Source organism: Panulirus ornatus, chromosome 31, assembly GCF_036320965.1.
Source record: "Panulirus ornatus isolate Po-2019 chromosome 31, ASM3632096v1, whole genome shotgun sequence".
NCBI lineage: Eukaryota > Metazoa > Arthropoda > Malacostraca > Decapoda > Palinuridae > Panulirus > Panulirus ornatus.
In genome coordinates this window covers 4,466,007-4,493,830 of record NC_092254.1, presented here as the reverse complement: position 1 = coordinate 4,493,830, position 27,824 = coordinate 4,466,007, and the positions used below count along the sequence as shown (strand labels likewise).

Here is a 27,824-nt window from a genome sequence, read left to right as displayed (position 1 = left end):
GCCACCCGTCCCTCCTCGTGGACACACCCTCCACGCCCCCTTACTTGTTTCCTTTCCTCCCCTCCTCCACCTTCTCCCACCCTCATGTCACCCCCAGACACTGTCATCAGGGCAGAGGTGTAGTGGACGTGTCCTGCCGTACGTGTCGTGTCTGTATGTTCTCCGTGTCTGTCCTCAGGCATAGTGTTCGGCCCGACGCTGCTGAGGACGTCGGAAGGGTCGGCCTCGCTCAGCTCGCTGGTGGACACCGTGCACCAGACCCGCGCGATAGAGCTCCTCATCATGTTTGCCAATGAGATCTTCGGTCCTCAGGAGTTGTACCAGGTGAGCTGCCACACACACACACACACACACACACACACACACACACACACACACACACACACATGGCCATTCCATGCCACTGCTGCACGTACAGACATGGAGACTCGAGCCAGCCATGTATGTGTGCAGATTGCCTCGTGTGTTCCCTTGTTAATGTGCAGACAGGCCTCTGTGCGCACTCCTCCGACGCTCTACAGAGCCTTCTGAACCAGCACGTGGATATATGTGCATTAGCATATGTACATGTGCTTTCCCTTGCATACACAGACATGCATATGAGAGCTACATATGCTCAGGCATGTTAAAGAAGTTCATGCATAGCTTGCATGAACCTCTCTCTGCACGTATAGAGATACATGACCACATTTTAATGGATATAGACACACACACACACACACACACACACACACACACACACACACACACACACACATCTCATCAGTCTGACATTCATTATTCAACAAGTACAGTGAACATACGTTGTGCCAGGCATCTACTGATGGTGGTGTCACCCACAGGTGCCGTCAGTCCCGGCCACGACCCGCTCCCAGAGGCTGGAGGAGGTGCTCAAACCTCTACCACCGAGGTCAGTAGCTAGAGTGGTTGGTTCCTGGTAGTTGGGGAGGAGGACAGCGGGAGGGAGGAAGGGCTTAGTGGAGAAGGGCAGTGGGAGGGAGGAAGGACTTAGTGGAGAAGGGCAGTGGGAGGGAGGAAGGACTTAGTGGAGAAGGGCAGTGGGAGGGAGGAAGGACTTAGTGGAGAAGGGCAGTGGGAGGGAGGAAGGACTTAGTGGAGAAGGGCAGTGGGAGGGAGGAAGGACTTAGTGGAGAAGGGCAGTGGGAGGGAGGAAGGGCTTGGTGGAGAAGGACAGTGGGAGTGAGGAAGGGTTTTGTGGTGGAGGGCAGTGGGAGGGAGGAAGGGCTTGGTGGTGGAGGAGAGCCGCCTGGCAGTGTGTTTTGGTGGGAGTGAGTGAGGTGTGAGTTACGAGCGAGGGAAGGAGGGAGAAAATGAGAGGAAAGTGTTCGTGGAATGAATGAGTCAGGAGTGTCAGAGGGGGAAGTAAGTTTACGATTATTGTTATCATCCTAATTACTCATTATTACTCTCATCTTTCAAGGGTGGAACGTATGTCGTGTCTCTTTATTTCCTTGTATTTCGTGTCTCCTTCCTCCGTGCACCAGGTCAGGAGATGTAAGTGTGGCTGATGCTCAACTTCAGAAGGCGCGCAGCTGAAACATGGAGTTTGTGGAGGGAGGCAGTGACCCCCTAGTGACAAGGGGAAGGTATCGCACATGTCCTCCTCCTTCTCCCACTGACGTGAACCGCTGATTGCACGTGCGTGCGTGTGTGTGTGTGTGTGTGTGAGAGAGAGAGTGTGTGTGTGTGTGTCTGTACCCTCTGTGAGATACATAGACCTGGTGACTGGCACATACCGCCTTGCAGCAGGCAGACGAGCGTCCAGACCAGCAGCAGCAGCAGCAGTAGCAGCAGCAGCAGCGGCGTTGTCAACGTCCCCATAGCCGGGTACAGGCGCGGGCCGCAGGAGATGACGGAGGACTTCCCTCACATACCCGGCGGGGCAGCGCACCCAGCACCAACACCTCCGCCTCAACGCCTGACCAAACATCGGAAAGATTCGGACGGATTAGGTTAGTACCCACCCGCACGAAGGACGTAGCATTCACTGTGGTCTGTACATAGTGCCAGGATGTGTAGTGTTCATGATGGTGCTAGGATGTGTATATAATGTTCATGATGGTGCCAGGATGTGTATATAATGTTCATGAAGGTAATACGATGCGTGAGATAATGTTCATGATACAGTCAGTGTTGCCAGGACGAGTGGTCAACGCTCTCGTACTTATTTTAGCGCCAGAATCATTTCAGATATACATAGATCCTGCTCATGTTTCACATATACATAGATCCTGCTCATGTTTCACATATACATAGATCCTGCTCATGTTTCACATATACATAGATCCTGCTCATGTTTCACATATACATAGATCCTGTTCATATTTCAGATATGCATAGATCCTGCTCATGTTTCACATATACATAGATCCTGTTCATATTTCAGATATACATAAATCCTGCTCATATGTTAGTGTGTATAGTCGTGTGCCGGCGAGGTCCTGTGTATTATTATTCGAGGATGGAGGGTGACGCTCATAATGTTTCTCAGACGTGTGGGCAGCGCTCATGATGCCTGGGTCATGGGAGCAGACGTGTGGGTGGGTATCGCTGCTGCTGGCGGTAACACAGCCTGGGAGCCGTAGGATCCCCCTAGGATTAAGGGGTTATAGCCCCAGGACCCCTTTAGAAAATGGGTTTTTGGAGTTGTATGGTAATGATACCATTGTCTTCCCTCAGATGAGGACTGGGAATGTGAGAGCTGGGAAGAGTCTGGGACAGATATAGGGGGAGGCGACCCCCTCAGCACCAGCCCCCGCCCGCCCTCTGCTCTCCGTACATCTGCAGGTCAGGCCAAGATTTACAAGACGTCACTCAGGGATTACGTCGGCCTGGAGGGGGTAAGTCGTGCATCTTGCCAACGTAGTTGTCCATGTTGTGGTGTTGCGTGGGGGGAGGGGGGTGCTGCTTTTCGTCTGGTTCTGTGGCATGAGTTAAGGGGGCAAGAACAGGTGGCCATGGGTAAGGGGAGGTCATGGGGAGGGAAAGGTCAGAAGTAAGGGGACGTCACAGAGGAAGGTCAGGCGTGAGGAAAGGCCCGCAGGGAGCAGAGATCATGGGGACAGGGAGGGAAGGACATGGGAGAAGTTTACAGGTGAAAATGAGAGTTTTAAGAGCCGAGGACTAAGTGTAAGAGATGACAGGTCAGGATTCAGTGGGACCATGGGAGGTCAGCTGAGGGGTCGAGTTGAGGTGTGGGGGAGTTTCAGCAGGTCATCCGTGAAGCATCGCTAGGTTAAAGGTCATGCTGGGCCAGGGATTAGGTCGAAGCAGTTTTTAGGCCAGCACATATATCTGGGTGAGAGCATGGCAAGTCTATACTGTGGATCACGTAAATGGTTACAACGTCGGATAACATTATCCTCAACCTGCCACAGACATGACCATGTCCTGGGAGCTGTTGCTGTGGAACCATTACCCAGGAACTGCTGCTGAGGAAACATTAGTCATCAGCCGCTACTGAGAAAACATTGACCCGGGAGCCTCCACTGAGGAGGCATTTTCAGGAGCTGCTGCTGAGGAAAACATGAACCCCCCCCCCCCTTTCCCAGAAGTGTCGCGGGGAGACCATTGTGACTCAGGAGCAAGATGACCCATGATTGCCGCTGCGTATTCTTGATTTACTGATGCCGCTGAGGCATTGTTACCTGAGAGAGCCTGCTGAAGATATAGTCTCCCAGCAGAAACATTACCTCAGCACTGTCATTCAGAAGGATTAGCTAGAGACTGATGCTGAGATGAAGAGCTGCTGCTGCTGCTGAGAGAACAGTGGTCAAGATCTGCTGCTGCTGAGAGAACAGTGGTCAAGATCTGCTGCTGCTGAGAGAAGAGTGGTCAAGATTGGCTGCTGCTGAGACTACCATGATATGTTACTCCTGGCCGTCATGATCACACTAGTGATGATTATGTTTCCTCATATTCCATTCTTTTCTCTGGTTTGGTTCCTCTGTTCCCCCACTTCTCCTCTCGCCTGTCTCAGGTGATCATCAAATCTGTCTCTCTCATTCTGCGTGGTTGCTGTGAATCCCTGATTATGCACGTCAGGCCTTAGGGCAAACCAATAGTCTTCGTTATCCATCGGTTTGTATTCATGTCTGATGACGCCATTCAGTCTGGTTGATCCCTGGGAGGAATCATTGTGTAGTCTGCATAATTAATGAGTTCCCGCTCTCACTCTGACCAGGTTATACGTTTGTCCTTGACCTGGGCGGTTATGAGATTCATGTCCTGGCCATGAATCCATTCCATGATCTGACCTGACCACCCGTTCCCTTGCCTGATAATGAGTCCCATAACTCTCTCATAAGCTCTTTGACCTGGTCCTGAAGACCCGTGACCGAGCCACAGTTACCCTGACATGACCACGTGCTCCTTGACATGTCCATGTCCACCCACGACCTGGCCATGACTTAGCCATGGTCTCCCCCTCCAGAGTTTACCATGAGCTCCCCAACATAGTCACGATCCCTTTGTGTTCTAGACATGAGCCCACATGACTAGACCATGAGCTCTCTAACTTGGCCCTCAGCATCTGATCCAAACTTGAGCACTGGATTCATACCTGGTCATTATTCCCCTTAACTTGATCATAAGTTCTTTGACATTACTGTGAATCCTCTTCCAAGGTTAACAGCATATGCTGACCTAGCAGTGACCATTTTCAGACCCGACCATGAACTCCGTGAACTGACTGACAGTCAGCATTCACAGGCCCACCATCATCCCAAGATCTAACCATGAGTCCCTTAACAGGTCATGAACGCACCTGATTGGTTAAGAACCCCACGGCAGATCATGATTTCCCATCAGCCTCTTGATAGGCCATAAGCCCTTCTGACCTTCCCCAACACGCCTCTTGACTTGCCGCCAGGTGGCACTGCACATGTCGACGGGTCTGCACACGGCACAGGATGCGGTTGACGTGGTGCACCAGAAGTTGCGGAAGACCGTGAGCGACATTTCCTCCTCCCTGCGATCCACGCCCACCCAGGAACTCCCCCGGAGAGCCACAGTGGACGAACCAACCAGAAGACTACCCCAGGAGGAGGCGCCGAGGAGAAGCACAGCAGAGGACAGGAAACAGCCCGCTCCTCACGAAGAGCACCTGGCCAAAGGAAAGGTCTCCGAGGAACCGCACAGAAGACTTGCTCTTGAAGACGCCAGAAGGAAAGCCACGGCCGAGGAAGCCGGACGAAAGCCACTGGCGGAGGATCCCGCAAGAAGATCGGCGGAAGACCGACTGGCCCAGCAAGAAGACCGACCCAGACCACAGCAGACCACCGCTGGTCCCACACTAGCCAGAGCCCAGGCGCTGTACAAGAGCGCCTCCAAGGGCAGTATGGGTGAAACAGAACTCAAGGTGAGGAGTGGCCAACAGTAGAGTGTTTGCGGTGTTTACTCTTGGCATGTGACACAGTATGACCACCTTTTCATCTTCTCCTCTGTGTGAGTAATGAGGTATTATAGGCAGGAATGTCGGCTACTGACCATGGAAAGAATTAATTAAACGTACTTAGATAATGACTGGTTTTGCATTTACAAGAAGTAGCTGTTCGCTGTGCATGTAAGGGAGTGTTATGTAACCATCTAATTCATGACACCACTTATTTCTGACTTGTGTTATGTTCAGAAATTTGTTCATACGTCCATTCTTACACACGTTCATACCTGCATGTACATACATACTCAGGTATGTATGTTTCTTTCCCTACACCTCGGAGCTCTGGAACTCTTTACCTTATAATGTTTTTCCAAATAACTATGACCTGGCTCATTTTAAAAGACAGGTATTTCGTTTTTTTTCCAAAATTTTCCATGTCTTCTTTTTCCCTTTCATAATCCTCTTTATATTTTAATTAAGGCCTGGCCTTGATGTGGACTTTTGTCCATGACAGGAGCCTCCAACATAATATATATATATATATATATATATATATATATATATATATATATATATATATATATATATATATATATATATATATATATATATATAGTGATTGAAGGCTGTGCCTGCAAGTGGTAACACCACAATGAGTCATCTTCAGTGAGGCTGTATCAGTGTCATCGGATACAATGGAGCAGTAGCTTCACTGAGGACAATTCTGCCCAAAAGGAGCCTCCCTTACCCTGCTACCACATGAATTGCCACCATTAAGCTACAGGAGCCTCATAAAAGTGGTCTTGGGATTACATGACTAACTGACTAATAACTAACCCACTTGGTCTATGGATTGGTTGGGAACATACTTAGATTGGTAGAGGTGCGGTGAACTGGGAGTAAAGGAATGTTTGTTGTTTGTGCAGGTAGAGCTCCGGAGGTCGTCTGGGGTGAGCAAGACCGAGTGTCGCGACTCACCGGGTGTGGAGCAGGGCAGCCCGGCGGCTCTAACACCGCCTGGCCACAAAGTATCCCCGTTGCTGGGTCACCGGAGTCAGAGGTCGGGTCTCACCAGCGGCACCGACTCCTCCATAGACTCAGACCACAGTTATGACTATGTGCACCATTCTCACAGCCTCACCCCTGTAGCCATCCAGGCAGGTACACATGTCTTGTCTTCCCGTGGGCAGAGTGATACGGCAGCAAGTAGTGCCTCGAGGGCGGTGTCCGTGTCGCGTGACCCATCTTTGGATAATGTGACGTCATCGGTAACCTCGTCTGATTCATCTTCCCAAGAGCTAGACTCTGCCCACGTCACCGAGGACTCCCACAGTTCGGAGGCAGCCGACGAAGCTGAAGCCGTGCACACACGCACTTTGACTTGTTCATCAGGTATGTTAGTGAATGTACCACCTATGGAACTACTTTTTTCTCTATATATACAGATTCTGTTCATATTCTGTTTACCTATTGGGGCTGAAGTGACTCATAGAGTGTGACAGGGTACTAGAGTGTGGAGGGATAGGTTAGTGTCTATTAGGGCAAAAATTGATATGTTGAGGTATGTTAATCCCGGTGGTGTTGTACAGCTGTGAGACTGGGGTCTTCAGCGCAAAAGAATGGAAGAAGGTGGACAATATGCCGTGTGAGGTGGGTTGACTCTGTAGGCTGTCCCGCGCTGAGTCATGGTCAGTAACACTTACCACTACACAACGGAGACCCATGTGTGTGTGTGTGTGTGTTTACTCTCACTTTCTTGTTTTCCTTTCCCTCCTTATTCTCCTCCTTTTTCTTCCCCCTCACATGACTCCCTCCTTTGACTTCCCTTCCACTCTTTATTTCCCGTCATATTGTTTACTATAAACAGTTAAAGTGTTTAGTCATAAAGTTTGAACAGTTCCAAGGTGTTTAGTCATAAAGTTTGAACAGTCCCAAGGTGTTTAGTCATAAAGTTTGAACAGTCCCATGATCACTGAAATTAATGGATGTTATTGTTGCATACATCATGTATTAGATATGGCTATCTCTAGACACTGTGATCATATATTGTATTTTGTCTTATGATTATCCTTTGAACTTTCCACAAATAATTAACTTTTTTTCTTTGACTGTCTGTTGAATGTCGTTTATTGGTTATGTTTCAAGCCCATTACAAAGGAAATACTTGGTAACTGCACAGAATAGTTATTCTTAGGTGGTCAGTCAATAAGTTTGCAATTAGTTTAGGATATGTATGACTGAGGTGTGAATCTGAATGCACATACTCTGTTCTGTTTTAGAATAGCCTTTAACGGTGATAAACATTCTCTTTAACATGTTATCTCCATGGCCTGATAGTATGATGATAATTGTAAGGAACATGGTACTGGAGCCAGCACACTTGAAACTTTACCTTTGTCAGAAGCTCTGGCAATGGTGAATATGGAGTTATAGTCGTAATTTGAGAATTTTATTTGGGATTTGACCTGGGTTTTATACTTCATCATCTGCCTCAGCATCTTTATACAAAGAGATTTATGAAGAATTTAGATTATTTGACCAATTGTGATGGAAATTTGAGGAAATTACACTCAAGTTGGCAGTTTTTCTGTATCATCATTCAATGCTTCTGACAAAAATATTTTATTTTAATGAAATTAAACTTGAATTTTACTTCACCAGTGTTAAATGAAATTGTTATCACATATATATTAATTTCCAGAAGTTTTGTAATATACCTCTGATATTTTCTTAAGTGTCCTTTGCATGTTTGGTGATGTAGACAGCATGGCAAAAATGTACAGTTTAATACAGTGTCATTAATTTATTTTTTCAGATATGAATAATAATTTTTTTTTAGAATTATGGGGGTCTAATTTGTAACTGTAGAATAATTTTTTTTACTTTAAGTTTATTGAAAATAAAACTGCATGAAATCACCCTTATGATTTTTTGAAAATATGTTTTAGAACATGACCTTTCATCATCAAACTGAGCAAGTCATGAATGTACAGTATTTGGTATGACTGACTCAGAAAACTTGTTTAACTGCAAGGGATAATTTGCAGAGGGGTACCTACCACAAGATAGCTGGGGCTCTACTGTTAAAATTGTTTTTTGCAGAATCGTAGGAATACCATATAATTTAGTCATAGCATTTAGTAGTGAATTTTTTTAATTTGAAAATCCATGGACATAAAACCACCTCATTTTATCATATATATGTCACGGGTTGAGACCCACAGGGAATGTTAGTTATTAATGAAATTTTAATAGGACATAACCCTAGATCCCATGTGGGTGTGGTGGGTACCTCGATAGCGTCAGATCCCTGTTACTCTTCAAGGCATCCATTGGAAAGTTGTTTAATGGTCAAGAAATTATTGCAGAATTTAGATCCCTTTGCTGCGTTTGCTCAGTCTGTTGGTCAGTGCTCTCTTGGGCCTCTAATACAGAGGTTAAGTAAGCCATTTGCCTGTGAAGTAACATTGAAGAACTCATCCTGACCAAGAACACATATTTCAAATATGCCTTAACTCTGTTGTAGCAGGCATTTTCTCAAACTTTGCCTTGTAACTTTCCTAACTTATTATTCTACTGTTTTCAGCACACTTTGCACGATCCACAAGTGAAGAGTCCAGCTCTAGTTCTTAAACCAAAACTTTAAAAATTCCAGAACTAAAAACAATCGAGTAACTGGCAACCTTTGTGTAAGTCTTTCCAGCCAATAGATCTGGATGTAGCAAGAATTGGTATGGTTCATTGTCATAATTACCACGTGATAATCAATTTTGGCTTAAAATCTGAGTTTTGAACAGTGGAAGCCAAGAAATATTTTCCATTTTTCCTATGATTGTGTGTAATGTCAAAACTTTTACCTTAATCCCAAAATGGAGTGGTTAGATTCTTCTAACAGTATGGGAATCAGTGAGTATTTAAGTTGAGGCAGTATTCATAAGAAAGGAAATAAAAATTCTCATAGTATATGAACCATACCAGCAGATGCCTCACTAATCAGTAGTTGGTTTCACTGAATGCAAAAAACAAGAAAAGTAGTTTGACTATAAAGTTTGCTTTATACACCCTTTCTTATTTGCATTTCTCTATCCTGTTGGTGTTTGAGCAAACTAATAAGTAACATCTGCATGAAATTCAGTCTCGTCTAAAACATTTTTCCATTCTGGTGTGCTTGTTACTATCACTTTCAGGACACTCTTCACATATATATATTCATCTACCTTATACAGATGTACCAGTATTGCATTGTGTAAAGATTCCCATTATTTTGCAAATTATTTTTTTTTATAAAGATAGACATAAAACTATAAAGGTTAGCAATATTTGGTACACTTCATTTCAAGGATTTTCATTGTTGGCAATGTTAGAGAAGCAGGGTTGTGCGTCTATCCCAGGGAATTGTGCATACTTCCCTTCCTACCAACCTGTCGAGTTGGGGCTCTTCATAGTTTCGTTAATTTGATTTCCAAGAAAGGTGCATGCATGCACTTGATCAATCCATGTAGACTGAATAAGAGTTGAGAATATCAAGTAAACAAAAATATTTAAGTACAATCCTGCTTAAGTGGCAGAGCTAATGTGTTTTAACATAAAATTTCTCGTAAGGCAAACTACTTCATGCTCTCATTTAAAATCTGCAGTCCAACAGTGCACAAAAACTTTCGCTCTTATTATTTGGTTACGATGAAAACGCCTCAAAATATTCCTGTATTAGTTTTATGTCTTAAAGTCTTGGTGTATAATTATACTGTTATGTCATAAAATGCTTTTGTGCTATTTTGCTTTAATGTCCTTTGTGAGAGAATCATTTGTCAAATGATGCACTGCAATGTCATTAGTACCTAATGTTATGTGACATAGTGCTGTCATACATTGTTATATTTTTATTGTTACTGTGTTGTATTTGATTTTTTTATGCTGTAGTGCTCTACTGTTAGTTTTGTATTATGTAATTGTGTTGTGATATTTCACTCCAGTGTTAATGTCATTAACGGAATCACTTTAGTCATTGATGTTCATTGTCTTAATATTGTATATGTTGCTGTGTTGTTATTATTGCATAGAATTAAGGTGTAATTATGTTATGTAGTTGCACTAAGGCTGTACATTGTTGTATTTTCTTAGTTTTATAAATTATTGTTGCTATGTTAGTTTTAACCATATAATGTTTTGTGATGATGTGTCATGACATTTTAGTGCTACACAGTTAATATTTTAGTGTGCTTAGATATTTCTTGTTAAATTCGCTAGATTTTGTTTTACATCGTTTCCCTAAGACTGGATTGCAAATTGGTTTTCGGTATCATTGCAAATTGATGTTGATAAAATCTAATACTTTGATAACTTACAGAACATTTCTTGTATTGACATACTAAAGTTGGTTGTTTTAGCTTGTGTTCACTTACAGCTTTGTGGATTTTTGGTGTTTCTTGTACTACTATTTGAATACTTATTTGTTTCTAAATATGATAATTATTTTTCCTGCTGTAGGCTGTTAATATGAATATGAAATTTGTTGATAAAAAAATTTAGTCTGGTTGTATGAAAATAACTAAGCCATAGATATTTTAATGTGATTTTCACATTACCAAGTTTACCGAAATTCATTCTTTTGAGTTGCAGAGCATTTTACGATGGAATTTATACCTGAATTTTAAGAATGGTGTTTAAGATCCTTTTTAGTGGCTAGTGACATCTGGGTGATTTTGAGCACATATTATCATTTCTGAAATATGTTATACTGTAACACTTATTGTGTACTTTGCTGCACCATACATACAAATATGCATGCACATATGCATGCTTAGTTGCACAGCCTGTTTGATTACCCATACACACATGTAGTGATACAGTTGCACATACACAGTCTTCCTTATGATGCATGCATTCATGCAGGAAAGATGCATACCCACTTGCATTTATAAGCACATACACAGTAAGTCTCACTATTAATTGCTATTTCAACTTTTTCTGTTGTAATACGTTTGTTTTTGTGATGAACATTTTTTCATGCCTGCCATGAGGTAATCTGCACTTAATAACAGAAGATTATAGTTAATTGCATGAATCACATATGCCTGGTAAACCAAAGGAAACCAGGCAAATGTTCATCATTTTTAACTTCAGTTTTTTCTCTTGTATTTTTTAATGTAGTGTATGTTTTAAATGAAAGACTTCTATATTACCTTATTTTCATTCAGCATGGAATATGATAAGACTTCAAGTAAATGGTTAGTCAACAGCAATTTATTTATGGAAGCTCACATTTAAAGGAAAAGGTTTATTATCTAGCACTTAACTAACTGGAAACCTCATGTATTTGGAATCCCCAGTATATCCCAGTGCAAATGCATATGTAGTGACTAGTATCCATATGAATTCAGTTGGCATGTTTTGTCTTGCTCTCAAGGCTTCTTTATAGTTTGTTCCTGGACAGTACTATCCTACATTGCTGCTTAGCAGCATTTTTTCAGTTTTTCCTGTCAAGCTTCAGCTTTTACCCACCACTGCAGCAGTCTTACATCCTGCAGGTATGCCATCTAATACTAGCATTATATCAAAGGACTTCCCTCCTTCTTGCAAAGAAGTGAAATATGAATATAATAAAGTTGTACTGACAGTGTATCAGAAAACAGACTCAAATGAAGAAAAAAGTGAAAGGCTTATTAAGTTGACGGGTGAATACAACATTGGTTCAACTGCATATGATAATAAGGCTTGAAAAGAACACCAGTTTAAGTTTTTGGTAGATCAGAATTAGAAAAAGCTATTCCTATGTGAAAGGCTCAAGCAAAACCTAAATCAGAGCAGTTAAACTCCATACTGTATGAACAGTACATACTGAAACAATGTGAAGTTGCATCAAATTTAAGTTCACTACTAACTAAAAAGACGAAAGATTTCCATAATAAAGTGAATATGATTGAATGTATATTTTCTGATAGTCATATGGATTGTTTTAAGCTTCACCATCATTATTCAAGGAAAACATTATTATAGTCAATATATTTTGATATCTTCGGTTGTATAGGTCTTGCAGATGCTGGATGATAAAGCTTTTCCTGTACTTCATAAGCCAGTCTTCATATGATGAAATACATGGTAGCAGTCTGTGTCAATGTATTTTTCATTTCAATAACTCATAGCAATGCTTTACTAGTTAACACAGTATAATGAAGTCCCATTCTAACTCCAGTTGCCAATCATGAACTTGTTTTGATATCAGCATTTTAAATTCAGTTATTCACTTAACATAGTTCATTTCATGTAGCAGGCATGTATCTATATGATAATACTTTGAAATAATGTGACACTATAACTGACATAATTTTTAGCGGCAAGAGTCACATCACTGACTTATGACACCTGCCATAGGACTCTTCTTAAACATCCACACAAATAGAAAACATCGGTAGACTAATTACTCTAAACTAACCATAGTATAACCTTAAGTATAATGGGTAATGCTATCTTCATATGTAATTATTACAACTGTGAACAACCTGCAGTCTTGCCCAAACATGATTTCAGGTGCATCAGCATAAATTAACATGTCACTGGATCACATTTAGTATGTTACTCCTTAAGGAGGGCATACATATCTGTATATAGATTTCATTAGCCTGTTCCAACCTATTCTCAGGTTATTACCATGTTTCTTGATGACTTGAGTCAGCATTTTCCTAAATATTGAGACTGACCAGAGTAACCTGACATCTTATTTATTATTATACCATGACTACTTAAATGGGGACCTCATGACGGTTCATCATGCCCCCATCTGACCTCATTCATCTAAATCCATCATAATCAGGCTCACTATATTTTCAAATGTCTTAGTTTACCAAGCCTAAGACCCTCAGTATGCCAGCTCTGATGATCATTTTCTTATGTGCAGGTTGTGGTGGTAGCAGCGGTGGGGAATCAGGCTATGTGTCACCTTACCTGAGCACTGAGCGCGGTGGTCTAGTGACCCTGGGTCCCTCGCTGCTCCTCACTAGGGCCACTATTGCTCAGTATGACACCAAGCGCACCATCACCACTGTTGTAGCCCCCAAGTCATCCTTTGATGAGAATCGTGTCAGGATACAGGTGCCTGCTGCTGCTGCAGCAGCTGCAGGTGGCAGTGCAGGTAAAGGACTGTCAGCAACAGCAGCATCATCAGCAGTCAATATTGGAGCAGAGACAACAGTAACTGTGTCAATGCTGGGTCAAGAGCAGGGCACTTGTGAAGGTGTGGAGGGGGCATCTCTCAGGGGAAATGAGCAGACAGTCACACCTCATAGACATCTACATCCAGAGGCACGATTTCCTGGCACTTCCCCATCTCACACCCCTGCTCCTACACACAGTCCATCCCCAGACAACGTGCAGGAGCACCCCAGAAGACCTTCGCCCAACAGGTCACCACGGTTTGTGTAGTGGTCTATCCCATCTGGGAGCAACCTGTTATCTTAGAAGAGAAGTGTACCTCCTTGGGCATTCAGGTCCTGGAAGATTAAGAAGTCACACCACAAAAAGTCATTGAGTCAGCACCAAGCATAACTCGTTCACTCAGTATCAAGATCCACACAGACTAACGGTAGCTGCATGCTTAGTGTCAAGCCTTGTTTTAATCTTAGATGTTTACCCAGTGTCAGGAATCATGAAGACTGAAGGCATCAATATCAGGCATCATGATAATATCGATCCATGTCATTTTCAGCCAGCACATCATTATCAGTTGTCTTGTACCAGGCATCACTTGAAGAACCCTCATCAGTCAGAATTAGGTATCATGTGATAAAAGTTTGAGTAACTGATTCCTTTTGATAATGCTATGCAAGTCAAGTTGTGGTACATAAAATATTAGCTGACCTATGAAACCAGGTTGCCTAGCACTGCTAACAGGTTATGAACCTAATAAAAAAAGCTAACCTATGTTAAGTGTTACATATAATTTAAAGAGTCAGTATTTGAGCACTTTAGAAACTTCTGTGACTGGACATAACTTTTCATTTGAAAAGTTTCTATGTGAACTATGTGACTATAGTGTTTTAGGAACCACTGTATCAAAAAACATTGTTTCAGGAAGTATTTGTAAGACTTGGGGATAAATATCTTTCTTCCCAAACAGGTGGAATAGGTATATTGTATTTCATTGTGAGTGGCATCATTTTAGGGTATACCTTTGATTTTTTTGAAAAGTTTTCTTTGATCATCAAATACTGTTTCATGGCAGTAATATATGTCAGCATAAAATGCCATATTTGGCTCAGAATTCATCTTGTCACTAAGCACAGAAATGGATGAAAATGGCTGTGGCTTTCAGAAGGACTGCAGTGTTTGAGGAAACTTGGTGAGATGTGAACTAATTTTATTTGTGTGAGTGTGCGTGTCTCTCTCTCTTTCAATATAAGTTTTTGTTTATAGGTATGTTTTGTATATGCGTAGAAAAACACTCAGAATAACAACAATGCATTTAAAATAAAAAGCCAGTTGAATTAGTAGATGATTCCCTCAAACAACAGAAGAAAGATGAAATATGAAGCTAGCAACAGCAGGTACGAAAGTATGATGCTATGTAGCCTTTACCATAATTTCTAAGATTTATCCAAGTACTCATTTCATGCCATGATCAGATGCAGGATTATTTCAAAATTCTTTATGTGATTAGATTAGGAGCATTCCCAGACTGAGTCATCTGTTAGCCTCAGTTTCAAGGATGAGAGAGTATTGGTGATTTCAGTATCAAAATTTTCATGACAAGAAAATTCTGTTAAGATGCATCAGAATTCTTTTAAAACAATGAACTTGACAAAAAATACCCTGGTATATAACAGCATCGCTAATGAAAACTGATTGCCGTCATCTGATCTCTTCTGAGACAGAGAGGTTTACCAGGGAATGGCTGGTACTTAAACTATCCAGAACCCTATTTTTGCCAAGATTATATTTAGTTATAATGCATTGAGTGCTACTCCAAATGGTCCATATATAATGCATGATGTACATAAGACTGGATCCTTGGTGTGCTGGCTTCACCTCTCCACCATATATAGCTTTGATATATAGGAAAGGAGATATCGTGGGAAAAGTTATGTACTGAAAGTTTTTGCTTTATATGTTTAGACTAATTATCTGGTGAATCTTAAGTGTACAAAATATTGATTATGCTGAGTATTTTACAAGCATGTGATATTTGCCTTTGTGGTTCACCATGTCTATCAGGTATCGTGCATATAGAAAATGCACTACATGCAAATTGAAGTATACATAGCAAGTTGCAATAGTCAGGTTCTCTCTGTGGGTAATTTGGCTTCATGGATGGCTTGGTTGTCATATGAGTAATACTGTATTTGTATAATATGGTATTTTATATATCTATCAGATGCAACAGGTGTCAGGAGAACACAAATGTTATTTTTTTTTAGTTTCGTTACCTATAATGAGGGAAGCTTTCCATTATGCAGTTGAGTAATATGAGACAAATGATGGTATAGATATAAACATGCCTGTAGTTTTACAAGAGGCACATGAATGTTCATGCATCCCTTATATGTATGTACACTCCTGCAAACATATGTAAGAATTATGCACTAGAGTATGCATTAGTAATGAACAAAAGGATGTGCAGTTGTTCCATTGGTTGACACATTGGCAGGGGACCACTAATTTCTACTTTATTTAAAACTGTTTCCAGAAATACATTAGTGTAGGCTATATTTGAAACTTCCTGAGAAAAGTTTAAAAGTCATTATCATCTGCTAATACCAGTAACTCATATGTTTACATTTCAAAGACTTTTAAAGGAGTTTGGATGTCAAAAATATCTCACTTCACAAAATATATGGAAGAGTACCCTAACATGCAATATAAGTTGTCTGGTATGAGGCCTCTGATCTAACTTGGGGCATGTGAAATTAATCCATGAAACATTGTTAGCTTTCGCAAGAAGAGGAAGTGATATTTTGTATGCAAGTGTTGTCCTGAAGTGATGCAACCCATAATTTGGTATTATGACACAATGGTTGGCTCTGTACATACTAAACTATTCACTCAGGATGGAAACAACTACCCCTAAGTTTAATCCTGAGCCATGAAATTTTTCTACTTATGGAGTAGTGCCTAGCCTTGTCCCTCATTGTTAGCACTAATTTTAATCTTCTTGACTAATGTAACTATTGTCAAAACTGAGGAAACTTCCGTCCAAGTCTGCCACATGATTATGGCTCTAGAAACATGAAGACAGTGAAAAACTATAATACATAATGATGGGAGTAAACTGCAGCTCTTGACTCCACATAATTACATAGCATATTGAGTTTCACCCGATTTTGCACCCACTGCATGGATTATTGTATCTTATTGGGCTTGAAAAAGTGAAAATGTTTTACAGGGCATGGAAGCAAATGAAAAAAGTAATGAATTCTGAACTAGAACAAGATGCTGTAATTGAACCAATGCTTGGACAGCATTGTGCTTGTTCCAGCTTGGCACAAAGATGTATGGCTTTTATAGCTATGCATACATGAAGCTCTGAAAAGGCTGTGCTCAGTCTTTAACAACCTAGCTTTATATAAGTGACCCTTTTGTTTTTACATGTACCACATGATTGACTTCAGTTGATATCCACAGTACTGGAAGTCAGCCCTTCCAAAAGGGTGTTAGTTTTCCATCTCTATCTCTGATGTGTTACAGTTATGCTGGCTGTATTTCTTAGGTGCACAATATCATCTGCTCTATTTGGGCTGTTACAGTGTAACTGACTATAACTCTGGGGTGTGTAGCATTGCTGGCTGTATCTCTGGCATGTTCCAGTGTTGGCAGCCATATATTTGCTGCTTATGTACTCTTCTCAGACCAAAATATGTAAATAGCTGCTAACCAAATCTCAGTGTTATGTAATCATCTACACTGACCAGAAATATGTACGGATTCCTGTTAAATGTCTGAGCTGTGTATGTACTGTCTATAAGTTGATCAGAAAGGTGTACATGTCATGTAAACACTTATGTGTACATAAATCCCCTTACAAAATGTAACTCATTGTCATATTTAAAAGGAAATTTTCGTGTACATAACTGATTCAAAGCTGGTTAAAATGTGCCTTATATGTGACATTGGTAAGGTTTATATTTGCATTTTATCAAATGAATCAAATTTTTGGGCTCTGAATGACTTCCTGTCAGCAACTGTACTTGAGTAGGAAAGTAGTACTCAGTAAGGTCAAAGCACAAAGGTTGACCATGGTTCAATCTTCATGTATCGATTTTGTTTATGAAAATCCTCCTCTGTAGAAAAATTGATTTCCTACATTCTTAAGGTTCCTTAACGGAGGATTGCTTTCAGCAAAAGGGTTCTCTCGTTTGTTTGTAATCTTAAAGTTTTAGAAAATGAAACATACTAAAAAAATTCTTCCTTGAACATTATAAAACTGAACATAAAGGATTACACATGAGCATGAGCTTTTAATCAGTAACACAGCTGAAATTTTTCTCATTCCTATACAGTATAAGAAAAACAAGTAAGGCTGGAAGTTGCCCAGGAATCAAAGAGGTGCTACTGAACCACTGATGGTATACTAATATTTATTATATGTGACGTGCTTGGCCATTTTCCTGCCATTATGTAGTGAGTCAGGTAATACTGACTGACAAAATGGATGTGTCTTTGTAGCTGTCTACTTCTACATATAATGTTGTCAAGTGTCATATTTAGTATTCATGTATATTGTATATATAAGAACAAAATAAATGTATACATACATGGACTTGATTCATGCCATCTTTCCAGAACTGTTTATGGAAGTGATCCGTGGTGGATTTGCTGTACTATGTTTTTATATATTTATTTTTTATACATTTTCACCGTTTCCTGCATAGCGAGGCAGCACCAGGAACAGATGAAGATGACCCCATTTGCCTTGATCCACCCATTTGCTGCCATATATAATTGACCTAAACCAGACACCTTTATCCAAAACCAAGCCCAACAGACCTTTCCATGGTTTATTCGACTACTTAATATACCCATGCTCATTCAATCCATATATTGTCCATCACCACTTCATTATGAAATCCAACATCTGCACCATCATCTTTAATCTCCCTGACCCATCACAATCTTCAGCCTTTAAGGTTATTCATTTTTTTTCCTTTACGCACCGCCAAGTGCATGATCCTTCCTCCCTCATTTTTTCCCCTCCAGGCCTGTCATGTCCCGCGTGTTGTGGCAGTTTCTCCCGTAGTGCACACTACGGCTCCCAGTCCCAGCCCTGGGATGCTGAGAGACAAAGCTGGAGCTCTGATACTGAGGTGTGTTCCGAGATACCTTCTGTGTATAGTGAGATTAAGGAGTATTTACTTCTTTTTTTCACTCCTCCCCTTAATCTCCTCTTTGCCCACATACTAACCCCGCACGCCATCTTTCTCTAACTAGCGTAGCTTCTCTTTGACCACATGCTAACCCCGCACGCCATCCATCTACCGTAGCCTATCACCTCGCGCCGCCCCTTCAATCCACCATCTGTCCTCAGTCCTTTGTTTACGTGGTTTCGCCCGCCAGGCTGAAGTGGCTTCTCATGTAAGCCCTGTTGCTGCGTCTTCCCCCCCTTGTGCTCTCCATTATCTTTAGTCCGGCCGAATTTTCCTGTCTCTCTCTCTCTCTTAGATTTTGTAACCTTCCTCCGTTGTGCAGGTTTCGTGTTTATTATAAAGTATGTACACCATGGGCTCTAGATGTAAATGGTATCACTGGACGAACTGCTGCTGTAACATAGGTAAGTTTACAACAGTCCCTTTGGTTGGCTGTCGTTATTATGGCTGGAATGGGCGAATATTTCTTTCCGTGTTCCACCGCCCTCCTGAAATTTTTACCTTGCCCTGCACCATCCTATCTCACTCATTACTATTCAGATCCACCAGTGTGTTCCCTCAAGCACCTCTTTCCTAGTACTTCTTATGCATGAAACGCCACAGAAGTTCTCTCTACATCTTCCATTCTCTGTAGAACCTCTTATCTCTCCTCCCAAGCACCTCTTAACTCAGCACTCCACCTACAGTAGTGTCTCAGATGTAGAAATTCCATTCAGCGTAAGACTTAAGTCTCCAGTTTCAAATGTTCAGAGTGTGTACCAATACAATAACAACACCCAAGCAGAAGAAACACTTGGAACAACCCGAGCCTTTCGTTTCACGAGGCGGGAACAAGAAACTTGGACAATCTCAGAAATTGAATCACGTAAAGCTACACCCCATGAAATAATAAACAAGAGACTGTAACAAAAGAGTTCGAAAAGTTTACCGCATAAGACGGAGGAAAATGCAATTTTTAGTTCTATAATACTAGACCTTGCAAGGATCATAGTGAAAGCCAAGAGCATAATATTAAACCATGGCTACGCTTCATAAGCCAGCCTCATATACTACAATAAGCTTCACGTTGTTCATCACAATGTATGACTAGCTTTTAGGCCGCCAGTATATTGTAAATACCTATTTCGGAGTTTGAGCTCATCAATGCAGCATTCTCAGATACGTAGCTTGCAAAATTACTCCATTTTACGCTTTATAGATATAACACAAAGAAAAGCTAGGCTTTTGACCGCATTAGTATGCATCTGCAGTTTTTATAACCAGTGGAATATGTAAAAAGTTTGTACGTATTATGAAAAAGCTCAGAATGGCGTGTTCAGAAAGTCTTATTCAAACTTATTGGATTCTGAAGTTGGACATGACAAGAATTTAAACTCAGTTTATTCGATTGACTGGAAGGCAGATTATGGTTGGAACTGACGCGAGAATATCTGAACAGATGGAATTTCTCAAACAGAATCAAGAATCGATTGGATGAAGATATCTTTATATACGAAGACATTACTGAAGCACATGTGGTAGTCTTTGTGCTCCATAACATGAATGCAATCAACAGAAGAATATAAACCACTTTATTAAAGATCAGGGAAACCCAACAAAGAAATATGGTATCATCATTACCAGCCAGGTTATGATTCTGCCACAGTTACCGTGTACAGGACTTCTTGTGTCACAGTATGGGAATACAGACAAATGTTTGTGACTACGTCATCTAGTAACGAAAAAAAATAATCAAAAATTTGCATGAAAAATTACTTAAAAAGTTTAACTTGTTTTATCCTCTCGCATAAATATTATTTTTCCCCAAGAAGCCATATAAATTCATAATGATACTTCAAATATGAACGCGCAATGAATTTTGCAGTTTTGTCCTTTCACCTGTAGCACTGACTTCGTTCTTTCTACTACAGTTGAGTTACTAGTATGTTTTTCTTTACATCAAAGGAATAGTGCTCAAGAGTGTGACAAAATATATTCAGTTTTCAAAGGTATCTTTTCATAAATGTTAAGGAACCTCAGACCGAGGTAATCTTTTTTATGACCCAAATTTCTTAACTAGTTTGAAGTCGTTTCAATCATATTCGGACACTTGAGCGGAAGTTTTGATGGTTGTGAGAAGTACTTTTCGCTGTACTACAAAGTTAAAATTTAGTGGTTTTAAGAAAATTGTAGCTCAGAAAATGTATATAAATCCAAATATAACATGCTGGAGCATGAAAAAATGTTGAACGATAGTGAAATTGGACAATTCCAATGGTGTGTGACAATGATTACATGCCAACCCAGTCGTGACGTGGTCCGGACTTAAGGTAAGTAAATAGACTGTCATAAACTAGACTTCCTAGAACATGATATCTGCTTAACTCACCAGTATGTAGGCTTTCAGAGCAGGAGTTTATTATCTACCACACCATAATATCAGGCGAGTCCCAGAGGTACAAGAGGATTTTCTGCGGGCTTTTGTAATGGCATTGGGTTCGTGTTATCTTGTTCTGTATTTTCATTTGGGCAGCCTAGTGGTAAAATGCGTAGCGCACGTCCTCAGACGTGTAATAGAAATTCATTTCACCGCTGTCATATCCAATGCATATTCCATGAAAGGAAATTGTGGGAATAAAGGAGGGTTTGCGTGATTAAATTCTAGCTTCCAATATCAGTTTAAGTCGTTTGGTTAACTTTGAGGAAATAGCGTTTCTCGATGTTTCTGTCTTGCTCCGTATGTGGGATAACTTTATTTTCATTCAGTCGTATTTATATATTTTTCTTTTCCAACGTTCAGAACCTTAACCCTGACCTTTGACATGACCAGTGGTGTCGAGGGAGTAAGCTTAGACTGTGTTCGTGTTGAAGGTGAAGTGAATGGTGTGCTTATTGGAGCATTTGCATTCTTTAACTCCACTGGCCTCTGACGAAGCAGAAGTAACGTTAAAAGTCGTTGGCGTAAACCTAACAGTGCAATTCAAAGACCATTTCCTCCACACCCTCATCTTCATAGTCATATGTAATCGTAACATTTACTCATTGTTTCACTTAACAGTTACTCATCACAACACATATAATATTCATTGCTGCACATCACAGCATTCACTCTTCGACACTCATCATAACTCACACACCATTACATTTCCAGCCCACATCACAGCATTGCTAACCACTATAATTATCGTAACATTCAATCGCAACATTCACTCATTATTACACATGTATTTCATTCACAATGTTAATTGTTTCACCCTCTCATTCATTAGGGGTAACATAATCGTATTTAGGTGTTGGTATCTGTCACCAGGTGAAAAGGTTTGGTGCCTTTTTGCGACACCATATCCACTCTGACAACATGCCTAAGAGACCTTACTATATTAGCAGGGAGTTTCACACTCGTGTTACCATCTTGTGCCCACCGGCGCTGAAATGGCTTTGAGAGGACCATGTTTGAGGTACCGGGGTGGGGACGGGCCAGACCTGGTGGACCTGGTCCACCACTGCCAGGGTGATGGACACGACCAACATGGGAAACCTCTAAAGAGAATCGTGAGTCCTGACGGCCACCAGGAGGGGAGGGACGGAGCGGAGTGGAGGACCTGGAAGGTCACATTTCAGGCAGAATAGAAAATGTGGTGGGGTTGATCAAGAGCTGAAGAACGGGTGTGTTACGGTTAACAAGGAATCCAGTTATGTGATTAGGGGGCAGATTAAGGGTGTGTTGGGGTTAATAAGAGGAAATCTTGGATGGGAAGTGGTAAGGAGCCGAGGAAGCGGCGCGTTAGGCTTTACTAAGGTGAAATTTAGGGTAAGTGAGGGCCAGGGAGGAGGTGCGTTAGGGTGGCTGATGAGGGAAAATGTGACATGGGACCAGCAGGTACTGAGACGCCTACCCCCCCCCCCCCTACCATACTCACACCTTCCACAACCCATCATCCTCCCTCCCTCCCTTCCTCCCATCCACCCTATCTTCCTCCTGTCTCCCTCCCATCACCACATCTTCCTCCCTTCACCCCCCATTTCCCTCCCACCACCACCGCCGCCAGCGTAACATAAGCTCCCAAGCCAATCCAGGAAGGCCGGTGCCCGCCCGCCCGGCCCCAGGGGGCGCCCCTCACAACAAAGTCATTATAACTCGTGAAGCGCAAGACATACAACACTCCCTCCCTCCCTCCCATCCCCCTCTCCTCCTACTCTGAAACTCGCTGCCTAGTAACTGAAAGTCACCCTGAATTCTCTGAAATTCTCTGTGACGTGGCTGAATTTGTTATGAAGTTTCTGATTTTTGTTATGGCATTCATCATGAAGTCCGAAATTAGATTTTGAATTCAACTCAAATTCCACTATGAAGTTCCTGAAATTTATGAGTAACGAAATTCGTTATGAAATTCCTGAAGTTCGTTTTGAAGCCACTGAAGCTCGTGCTGTAGCCCCCAAGCATCCTTTATGAAGTCTCTGAAATTCGCTAAATGGGGACGAGTTGAAAGGAGACTTGACACTCCTGTCGGTATTGGCTGAGTGGAGTTATCACCGACGCCAGAAGCTTGGATCTTAATTGGAATCTCCCTTCCCTCCCACCTCTCCCTTCCTGTTGACCTCCCCCCCATCACCCCCACCCCCCCTAACGTTACTCGTGCCTCAGTGGTGCCAACTAAGCCCCTTCGCAGGTCAGGGTTACCAACTCAACCTAGCGGGGTCAGGGGTGCTAACTCAGCCCCTGCGGGTCAGTGTTGCCAACACATCCATGACAGAGTTGCCAACTCAGCCCTGCGGGTCCTGACAGGGTTGCCACCTAAGCTCTTGGTGTAATTACCGGAGTGATTAATTAAGGCCTCTGCGGGGGAGCAGTTTCTGTCGTGATTAATGGGATGCTTCTTCTTCTTCTTCTTCCCTCCCATCACACTATACACGCACTATACACACACACACACACACACACACACACACACACACACACCTTCGTCTGCAGTCGGTCATACATACAGACAAGTGTACAGCCGCAGACAAACGTGCCCTCACAAACATTCCACAGGTACACTCACACCTCACGCCTTCACAGGCGCGTTCTCCCGACAAACACACCTTTACGAACACGGTCAACCTCACAAGCACACTGACCTCTCTCTCTCTCTCTCTCTCTCTCTCTCTCTCTCTCTCTCTCTCTCTCTCTCTCTCTCTCTCTCTCTATCTATCTATCTATCTCTCTCTCTCTGAGTCACATACACACACGCATACACACAGCGGCTCTGACCGGCAGGTGGTGCCGACCTCTGCGGCCGCTAGAGACGCAACAAGAACAACAAAAACAAAGGCAACAACAACACCCAAGGCAAACATTTATATCCGTCTTGAGGGAGGGAGGAGGAGGAGGAGGGGGTGTGGGGAGGGACAGGCGGAGATTGAATTTCTTGCAGTGGGGGTGGGGGGAGGGGGAGCTTCCTGTGGTGAGGGGGTGGTGGGGGAGCTTCCTGTGGTAAGGGGGTGGGTGAACTATATTGCTTGTGAGTTGGTGGTGGTTTAGTTTCGTCACTGTGGGATTTAATCCAGTGGGATGTAATGATGTCCCACGTGGGGGACGGGGAATGTCCAGGATGGGACGTGTGGCTCGGGGGGGGGGGCTCGGACCGGGGGAGAAGATGGGGAGAGGGAAGGAAAATGAGATGGTGGAGGGAAGACGTGACACAAGAGGAGGGAGTTGAGGGTATTGACGCACACACACACACACACACACACACACACACACACACACACACACACACACACACACACACACACACAGACCGTGTGTGTGTGTGTGTGTGTGTTCCCAGCGCTGCGGTACACAGCCTGGTCACACAACACAGCCGCTGTATAGTGATGATTGTGTTGGTGTCATGCAGCAGCCAGACACAGGTGACGTAAGCTTCACTCGTACAGGGTCATCATCATTCATCATCATCTCCAGCAGTTGCTCCTCCCCCCTCGGTGATTATGTGTACGTTCTTGTATCATTACGACGTTATAATCATCTCTGAATATCCTTGCTAAATTTTGAAGTGTATGATCATCAGTAAGAAAAAAATGATACTTGAAAGTTCTTTGTGGACACCGTCTGTGTCGCCCGACCAACTGTTTTTAAATGGAAAATTAGAGTGTGACTGATTGGACGATTATATCGCTCGTCAAAGCTAACGAGCCACTGCCAGCTGTGTTGAGATTAGATAATCTTGGCTTTACATTGAGCCATTTACATCTGAGGTAATCAACGGCTTACAAGGATAGAAAAGTCAGTTTCTCTTTTAAGACTGTAATTTAATCCATTTATTTTATTCTATACATGTATTTTTTTTTTTGGGGGGGGAGGTGGATCAGTCTTTTCTAATGTATGTATTTAGAAAACTTTTGTGTTGTGTAGTGTGGCTGTTGTGTTGTGTAGTGTGGCTGTTGTGTTGTGTAGTGTGGCTGTTGTGTTGTGTAGTGTGACCACGACGGTACGACCCTCGAGCATGATAAGTACCACCCTTGAATACGAGGGGACGACCACGGCTGGTGGTGCGGTACTGCTCAGTGGTTGCACCGTCTTGGCTTAAGGTCGTACCGTCACGCTGACTCTGTACACACACACACACACACACACACACACACACACACACACAAACACACACACACACGCACACACACACACACACTCCTACGACCATCACTTCTCGTCATGATCACAGCGGTGCGGCGCACATACCTGCGGGGCTCAATATATGGCACACTGTATCCAGTGTCGGATCCCCCGCACGCACGGTGCACCCTGGTCTGTTGAGGCGCCTTGTTCTCACGAGATGAACCTCTTGTGGTGGAGGATATGTGCTGAGGGAGGGAGGGAGGCAAGGTACTCATATCTTGATTATATGGACGACCGCTACGACTCCCACACGATACGATGTCTGCTGACCTTTTCACCCGTTAAGTGTCGGGTCAGGGGCCAGGTCATTTATTAGGGAGGGTTGGGCCGGCCTGCTCAAGACGCTAGGCTAAACACGGTTCGTCGGCTTCGTTCATATCGGAACGAGTTTGTTAATTGATGGAGAATGTATATACATTCGTATGATGACTGTATTTATGTACATTCGTATGATTCTATGTATGTATATACATTCGTATGATGACTATGTGTGGATATACATTCGTATGATTGTATGTATGTATATACATTCGTATGACTATGTATGGATATACATTCGTATGATTGTATGTATGTATATACATTCGTATGATGACTATGTATGTATATACAGTCGTATGATGACTGTATGTATGTATATACATTTGTATGATGACTATATATGTATATACATTCGCATAATGACTGTATGTATGTATATACATTCGTATGATGATTGTATATGTGTATATACATTCGTGTGATGACTGTGTATATATATATATATATATATATATATATATATATATATATATATATATATTTATGACTGTGTATGCCATACACTCACTATTGCCTGTGTAAAACCCATGAATTCAAGGGACGTGTTTTGCTGTAGTACCTCCTCCTCCTGCTTGTATCTGTCTGTGCTTCTGCCGCAGCTGGGGTCTGTTTTTCTGTTCACCACCTACTTCCCAGAAATGGTTGGTCTTTCCGTGTTGATTTTCTTTATAGAGCCGTCGGGCCGGCGTGGGCAGTGCCATGTTCCAGTCAGGGCCATCTTGGACGGAAGGGGAAATGGAGAGTGTGAGGAGAACTATGTTGAGGAAATGGATTTCTCTCTCTGGTTTGCTTCTGCTTGACTTTTCTGTGGCACCCGACGTGGCACGGACAGATCTGTGTCCCTGTGTTGACAAAGTCGTGTCCACACACATACACACACACACACACACACACACACACACACACACACACACACACACACACAGCCCTCAGCTGCTGGTGACATGTGCACATATTTATATATGATTATTACCTGGTATAATTAAGCCATGTATACTACGGTATAATTACAGGATATAAAGATTATTTACACCCCAAAAGATATTGGCTTTTGAAGTGAAATGTTGGTTCATACTTGAAGGGATTGAACGTTCATGGAGTCTCGCGATACCTGAGTATTTAATGATTCAATTCATTTAATGATTCTTTCAGTGAACCATCAAGTGAGAGACTTGAGATCTTTTGCCTCCCTAGTTCAAGTGGTTTGAGCCATTGGACCAGTGAAGCCTCAGCGTTGGCCGGATGGTTTGTATAGGTGATTCGGACGGTCTCGTCCGGTGGCTGGAAGTGGAGCTTCGGCTCAATGCACGTAGAGATTTCGCCCAAGCTGGTGAGGTGTTTGCTGATATGACGGATTGGAATCCTTTCTCATGTAGGTTTCAGTCGTGAACGGAAGTCTTCACCCAGGCCAGGCCTTTAGTGAAGCATAACAAAGGGATATAAAAGTCGCGAAGTAAGGATACGGAGAAGAATGTACGAGATTTTGAGAAAAATGATGGATTTGTGTCTTAAACGCGACAGCCATCACCTTTCAGGGAAGACGTAAACAGATAAACAACCCCAAACTGTTATGTAATTTGAACAGTTGTTATGTTATCTCCAGAGGAGGAGTGAGTGGACGATGCCAGACAGACTCGCACAACTTGCTTCCTCGACCAGCAACATCTGCCTCGGGTAACGAGGCTGGCGCGCGCGCGCGTGGTGTGGTGGTGTGCGCGCCACTGAACTGCTGATGACTCGCTGATTGCCAGAGTTTTAGACGTGCGGGGAAGTTCAGCGTCTGGCTGGGTCCTTAAGGAGGGCGGGACGACTCTTACCAGGTCGTAACGTGACCTGGGATTATAGCCTGAAATGAGGCATGGCGGTGCGTCACACGCCCCCGCCCGTCACCCTCAGCTCTGCTTAACCTCTCGAGTACGACAACGTAACCCATTGAGTGCGATAACGTTACCCCTTGAGTACGACGGCGTAACCTTTCCTGATATCAGGTACCAAGCCTTATCTCCTGGTATCAGGTACCAAGCTTTGCCTCCTGGTATCAGGTACCAAGCCTTACCTCCTGGTATCAGGTACCAAGCTTTGCCTCCTGGTATCAGGTACCAAGCCTTACCTC

At 42.6% G+C, this 27,824-nt stretch overlaps 1 protein-coding gene across 11 annotated transcripts in view; it reads left to right on the top strand.

Annotated features, from left to right (window-relative positions):
• LOC139758735 (rho GTPase-activating protein 45-like) overlaps window positions 1-18,145 on the top strand; it is a 192,764-nt gene extending 174,619 nt beyond the window's left edge. For 8 of the 11 annotated variants that reach the window (XM_071680464.1, XM_071680462.1, XM_071680465.1 and 5 more), the window contains 7 exons: window positions 179-324; window positions 843-910; window positions 1,768-1,973; window positions 2,701-2,861; window positions 4,892-5,380; window positions 6,328-6,793; window positions 13,296-18,145. In XM_071680464.1, coding sequence (XP_071536565.1) covers window positions 179-324; window positions 843-910; window positions 1,768-1,973; window positions 2,701-2,861; window positions 4,892-5,380; window positions 6,328-6,793; window positions 13,296-13,819 — 2,060 coding nt within the window. In that variant the 3' untranslated portion in view covers window positions 13,820-18,145. Of the gene's footprint in view, window positions 1-178; window positions 325-842; window positions 911-1,767; window positions 1,974-2,700; window positions 2,862-4,891; window positions 5,381-6,327; window positions 6,794-8,987; window positions 9,091-13,295 lie in introns of all 11 variants that reach the window. The other 3 variants (XR_011714910.1, XM_071680463.1, XM_071680467.1) reach the window with 3 other exon arrangements.
• Window positions 18,146-27,824: the final 9,679 nt, after the last annotated feature.